This window comes from Brassica oleracea, unplaced genomic scaffold (genome assembly GCF_000695525.1).
Source record: "Brassica oleracea var. oleracea cultivar TO1000 unplaced genomic scaffold, BOL UnpScaffold00861, whole genome shotgun sequence".
Classification (NCBI taxonomy): domain Eukaryota; kingdom Viridiplantae; phylum Streptophyta; class Magnoliopsida; order Brassicales; family Brassicaceae; genus Brassica; species Brassica oleracea.
In genome coordinates this window covers 16,144-22,828 of record NW_013617485.1, presented here as the reverse complement: position 1 = coordinate 22,828, position 6,685 = coordinate 16,144, and the positions used below count along the sequence as shown (strand labels likewise).

General features: G+C 38.2%; 1 protein-coding gene across 1 annotated transcript; it reads left to right on the top strand.

Moving 5' to 3' along the window:
* Nucleotides 1-1,224: 1,224 nt before the first annotated feature.
* Nucleotides 1,225-3,957, top strand: LOC106320256 (COP9 signalosome complex subunit 4-like). The gene is made up of 14 exons (XM_013758621.1): nucleotides 1,225-1,376; nucleotides 1,456-1,607; nucleotides 1,718-1,821; nucleotides 1,924-1,984; nucleotides 2,143-2,262; nucleotides 2,351-2,451; nucleotides 2,541-2,649; nucleotides 2,737-2,781; nucleotides 2,892-2,960; nucleotides 3,055-3,146; nucleotides 3,246-3,288; nucleotides 3,371-3,430; nucleotides 3,539-3,598; nucleotides 3,684-3,957. The coding sequence occupies exons 1-14, from the start codon at nucleotides 1,247-1,249 to the stop codon at nucleotides 3,756-3,758; spliced, it is 1,221 nt and encodes a 406-aa protein (XP_013614075.1). The 5' UTR covers nucleotides 1,225-1,246; the 3' UTR covers nucleotides 3,759-3,957.
* The last annotated feature ends 2,728 nt before the right edge of the window (nucleotides 3,958-6,685 follow it).

Below are 6,685 nucleotides of genomic sequence, written 5' to 3'. Positions count from 1 at the left end.
CTGTTTGATGCTGTCGCGAACGAGGAAGAGATCGCATGCTGGAGGTGCTCTCGGGCCGCGAACGTCTGAGCTAGGATCAGGAATGCCTTGGGCTGAAGCTGATCGGGGACGCGAGCTGGAACAGATGCGGGAACAAGAGACGCGATCGGGGTTTAGGGTTCGTCGGATCGTCGACTAGGGTTAGGGTTTTAGGGTTTTTCGATTCGGGTATTAGCTTAGGGATTTAGAGTTTCGTGCTGATAACGTGTTATAAAAGTAATGGAAAAGTCTATATTTATTCATAACATAGAGATTCCTTATATAGGAGATTACACCGTCATAGATAAATGGAAAGATTACAAATCATAATCTTTTGGTTATGAGCCATCCACAATTTGGTTCATAACAGCTAATTTAATCTTCATATACAACAGAAAAAAACAAAGAGATTTGTTAGTTGTAATCCATGTTCTAAAAATTGGCCGCCTAGGCGCTACGCGTCACTCTACCGTCCCGATTTATGCCAAATCGGTTTAAAAAATTGGATATCCGATTTTTTCCGTCTAGACCGCCTAAATGACCGCCTAGCCGCCTAAATGACCGCCTAGCCGCCTAAATGACCGCCTAGCCGCCTAAATGACCGCCTAGCCGCCTAAATGACCGCCTAGCCGCCTAAATGACCGCCTAGCCGCCTAAATGACCGCCTAGCCGCCTAAATGACCGCCTAGCCGCCTAAATGACCGCCTAGCCGCCTAAATGACCGCCTAGCCGCCTAAATGACCGCCTAGCCGCCTAAATGACCGCCTAGCCGCCTAAATGACCGCCTAGCCGCCTAAATGACCGCCTAGCCGCCTAATCTATTTTTTTTTATTTTTAATAATATTTTTATTTGTTTATTTGATCTAAAATTTTATAAATATCATTTATATTCATAATTTTGATGAAAATTACACTATATTAAGTTTATATATTCTATTTGTGTGTTTTATACAATCTTAAACATGAAAATGTATTAATGTTATACACAATTAAAAATTAACATGTTTTATAACATAGTAAACCATCTAAAAATTCTGCCCCGCATAATTTCCGATTAATCACTGATTATCTCTTTAGGGCTAGGTCCAACCCGACCGTCCGACTAGCGCACCGACTGGGGTTGTAATTAGTTTATGTGCCTTAGCTTTAATAATGTTTTTTTTTCTTTCTATCTTAATAAATAGCCGAAAAGCAAAAGAGAATTTGTTAGGGTTTGATCGAAGAAGGCATGGAAGAAGCCTTGAGGAACGCTTCAGCAATCAGTGACCAGCGTCAGAAGATCGAACAGTACAAACTCATCCTCTCCTCTGTTATCTCTTCCAACGATCTTCTCCAATCCAAACACTTCATCCATCACAGTAAGCCGAATGACTCTCTTCGAATTCCGTAGCAAATTGATTCTGTTTCGCTGACAATTCTCAAAAAACAATTGTGCAGTTCTATCGGATGATGTGCCGTTGGTGGTTTCGAGGCAGCTTTTGCAGTCTTTCGCCCAAGAGCTCGGGAGATTGGAAGCAGAGACGCAGAAGGAGATTGCGCTCTTTACGCTCACCCAGATTCAGCCAAGAGTTGTTTCATTCGAGGAACAGGTTTTGATTTTTAGAATCCTGCATCTCTCTATTGTTTAGAGAGATTGGGGTTTAGTTTAGAGACAATGTACATTGTGTTGCTTTACAATCTCCTTGTTGTGGATTTGTAGGCTCTTGTTATCAGAGAAAAACTTGCGGCTTTGTATGAATCAGAGCAGGAATGGTCAAGAGCTGCTCAGATGTTGAGTGGCATTGATCTCGACTCTGGAATGAGGTATGGCAGTGAGGGGAGAGCAGCAAAATTCTATAGCTTTTTTTTTTGTTTCCTTGCTTCTTTTCAGTTGCTTATTCTGGGTTTTGTGTCATTCTTATTCAGGGCCGTTGACGAAAACTTCAAGCTGTCCAAGTGTATCCAAATCGCTCGTTTGTATCTCGAGGTTTGCCTTTCCTTTCAATAGGTTTTCTTCTTTTTTCATGTATTTGTAAGCTTGTAGTTTGTATGTGATGGATTTCCACATGGTAATAATGGTGTTATTATGGCTCTCACAGATTGTAAATTTTAATGGTAAACTGAGGTTACAATGTTGTGTAAGAGCATTATTCTGGTTCTCTAATACTTTTATGTTCGGATGCTGTAAATGCAGAGACTTATATAAATAAAGCTTCTTTCTTAGTGAGCAGCAGTCAGAATGAAGTTTTGAATTTGCAATACAAGGTCTGACCTCCTTAAATTAAGAATTTATGTCCTGTGTCTTTTCAGGCTTTTTTTTATATATATATATATATATATTTATCCTTTTCAGGTTTGCTATGCTAGAATTTTGGACATGAAAAGAAAGTTCTTAGAGGCGGCACTTCGGTATTACGGCATATCTCAGATTGAACAACGACACATAGGCGATGAGTAAGTAAATCGTCTTCTACCCCTGCTGCAACTTTTCTGAAATGTCTCTTTAGTTTTGATGTTTCTTAAGTGTTGCCTAATATTTTTAGAGAGATCGATGAGAATGCATTAGAGCAAGCCTTATCTGCTGCTGTCACATGCACCATATTAGCTGGAGCCGGCCCTCAACGTTCTCGTGTTCTTGCAACTTTATATAAAGTAACACTCCTTGTGGATTATTTATTATTATAATGTCATGTCATTTCTTACTTACCTTTTTCATTCTCAATGTCTCTTTATCAACAGGATGAGCGTTGCTCCAAGCTGAAGATTTATCCCATCCTGCAGAAGGTTCTATCTATTGTTTCCTTCTATTAGACAAAAATACAATTTACTTGCAGCATGTTGTTTGAAAAGAGTAGAAACACGTGCTAACTTCAGATTTCTGTGTATCTTTCTAGGTGTATCTGGAAAGGATTTTAAGGAAACCAGAGATTGATGCTTTTGCAGAAGAACTAAGGCCACATCAGGTCTGGACTGTTATTGATATTTGGAAGTAGTATTTTGCTTATCATTTAAGTTGTTTGGTTCATAACACGTTTTGCCTTTATTGGGTTTCAACAGAAAGCATATTTGCCTGACAAATCCACTGTTCTTGACCGTGCCATGATTGAGCATAACCTTTTAAGTGCAAGCAAACTGTACACTAACATAAGGTAAATAAGATGTATGATTAATATCTTGTACCGTTGTTTTTTTTTTTGTTTATGAGACTTGCTTGATGTCGTAAAATCAATTCTTTGTTTGTATCTTAGGTTTGATGAATTGGGAACTCTGCTGGGGATTGACCCAATCAAGGTAATATTCGAAATCAGTATGTTAATCCTCTTTTATCCATTCGCTTGTCCTCTGTTTAATGGCATACGTTTTCTTCCTGAAGGCGGAGAAGATAGCATCAAATATGATTTGCCAAGACAGAATGAGAGGTTCCATCGATCAGGTTCGCAACACGACAAGCACTTTGTTACTATATTATGTTAGCCTTCAAAAGAGTTATTGTTAGTGTTCATTATCAAGAAGGTTCTTACATGAGTTTTGATCTGTTCAGGAGGAGGCTGTGATACATTTTGAAGATGACATTGAGGAACTACAACAATGGGATGATCAGGTTTACTCTTTCTCCCTTGTTCTGTTTCTCTTTAACAGATATTTATGTTTTTTTAATGACTGAAAAGTGGAAGCTATGTGCACAGATATCGGGAGTATGCCAAGCGCTCAACGATATTCTGGATGGCATGGCGAAGAAAGGTTTGCCTGTTCCTGTCTGATTGGTTCCACCAAGTCGTGAGACTCATCGTTTGACGATTACTTAAGTATTAGCCGATGACCGTCTCATACTTAGTTTTTTTGCCATATTGCTGTGTTTTTTGATACTGAGAAAAAGATTTGGCATCGGAGGAGGATATTATTAAGAAACATTGTCAGATTTCATTTCATTAAAGAGGTTAAGGGTGCATTTTAAAATTCTTTTATAGTTGTTCGATTTATAAATTAAAAAGAATACAAAATTGATTGTTATAAATCATATTGTGTATGTCCATAATCGGCACAATATCAAGAGAGAGAGAGGCGGCTGCAGCATAAGGAGAGAGAGAGAGGCGGTTTAGACTTAGGAAACCTTAGTTTTCTTTTCTTTGTATTTTTACATTTTTCATATTTATGTTTTTTCTTTTATTTCTTTGTAATTCTGATATATAAGGGCACTTTATGTTATGATTAATAATAAGAACTTACAGACTCTATTCCTCAAGTTCACAACACGTTATCAGCACGAAACTCTAAATCCCTAAGCTAAGAAACCAAATCGATTAAAACCCTAAAACCTTAACCCTAGCCGGCGAACCGACGAACCCTAATCCCGATTGCGTCTCTCGTTCCCGTGTCTGTTCCAGCTTGTGTCCCCGTCTCAGCTTCAGACGATCTCAGTCCGATCTCAGCCTCAGCCCGCATCCCGGACAGCTCGCGTTCCCGATCAGACGTCCGCAAGCCGATAGCGATTGGCGGGCAAGCATACCGTTCGCGTTCCCGATGATCAAGGCGTTCCCGATCAGCTCGTGTCCAGCTCGCTAGCTCGCGTTCGTTCCCGTTTGTGTTGCAGCTCGCGGTTCATAATCTTTGGTGGTCCGGTTTCAACAATCATCTAAGTTAAAGGTAATTCGAAACCTAAGAACCTATGATCGAATTTGGATTTCTTGATAAAGAATGAAACCCTAAAATCGTAATCTTTACGAATAAAAACCATAGGGTAATAGATCAAAAACCTAATTGAGTAAATCAAAGCTCAAAAGTTCGATACCCCAAACCCTAAATCGAGATTGATCTATTGATCAATTAAAATCAAAATCTTTAATGGTTTTGAATCTCAATTCAAACCCCTTTGATCTAAGATCAAATTCGAAACCCTAAACCCTAATTTGAAAATTGGTTTTGATTGTTTGAATTTGAATCTTCATTGATTGTTTTAATCACCTAGAACTGTTGTTAAGATTGTTTAAACTCGAATCTGAATGAATTGAAATTGTTTTGCTTGTTTTAAACTGAAACCACCTGTTAGGATAAGTGTTTCCTTATAACCTAGTCTTGATTGTTTTGATATAGAATCTGAAACTGTATAATCCGGTTGAATCTGAAACTGCATGCTAGGTTAATTGTTCTAGACTTGATCATACCTCGAGGCCGTTCAGCCTTATTGCATTCATACCTAACTTGATCTCATTGATTGATTGCAATTACATCTAGAATCTTATGCTAGGTAATGAATTGATTGCATTAAGTATCCGTGTGACTTGATCTTTGACTTGGCCGTGTGGCCAGTTTGCATTATATATCATCCTGACCAACATGTTTATGTTATGCTCATGATCTGATTATTATCACCTTTGCATGATCTGATTGTTTTAAATTGAGGTTCCATAATTCCACTCCTGTACATATAGAATCAGTATGCTAGGTTTACATTTTAACCATATGGCCGCATGAAAACATATAGAAATTGCTTGTTTGGTCGATACCCTTGCTTGATAAATCTGTGTGACTTATTATGCATCATATATCACTTTGGCCGTTTGACCTTATTGCATTATATCACCTTTGGCCGTGTGACTTGTTTGCTTATTAGAAATGTATTGACTTTATAGCATGTCTTGTTTATGGCCGTATGTTAAATATTTTATGAGATCTAAAATTGATTGATATATGATTTGAGATGTCGAAAATCAACTTGGATTTTGCTGCCCTAAATCTCTCAGGAGATAATTATTTGAAATGGACACTGGATACTGAGTTTATCCTAAAGTCAAAGGACTTGATGAATGAATCAGAAAAGGCGATAATGCCAAATGAGAAAGATTGATGCAGGGAAATATTAATTATTAGTCATCATCTTATTAAGAGCCTCAAAGATCAGTATCTGACTATAGAGAATCCTCTAGTCCTTTGGACAAAGTTTAAAAATCGAGATATGATCACCAAAGAATGGTGTTATTACCAAAGGTCCTATTTGATTGGAGGAATCCCAGAATCCAGGACTATAAGTCCGTGGATGACTCTATTGCTAGCTGGGAAAAATAATGGATTACTGATGAGAAACAATGAATTGAGACCTCATGGATTAACCTCATTACCTGATACCAAAAGGCCGCAGAAGAAAAAAAAATGGTAACTACGTCCAAAATGATAGAGCACACGGCCATGGCCGTGGAGGGTGGAAAGGACGTCGACATGGCCACTATAACACATTTGGTCGTGGGAATCACCGTGGCAGAGGCCGTGGGTATCAACCCAATTTTAGCCATGGTCAAGGCAGTGGTCGTGGTATATCCTTTAAACTACAAAGCTCGACCAAATCAGTGTGCCATAGATGTGGAATGGGGAACCATTGGGCTAAGATATGAAGGACTCCCAAAGAGAGTCTGGAAGGGAAAAATCCTGAAACCCACTTGGTCTATAAAGATGGTGAAAATAATTTCGAACATGATCAAGATGATCTTATGGAATATGAGACTTATTATTGTCTAAAAGAATCAAGTTGATAATCTGATTTCGACATCAAACTTGTGTGATTGCTTTGCTTGTATGCTTTCTCTGATTTTTATCTCCTTGAATTTATTTCTATTACATTGTCTGCTTAAATCAAATGAATGAATGATTTTTCTATATGAGTACACTGAAAAACGCCAATATAAGTACTAAAGCA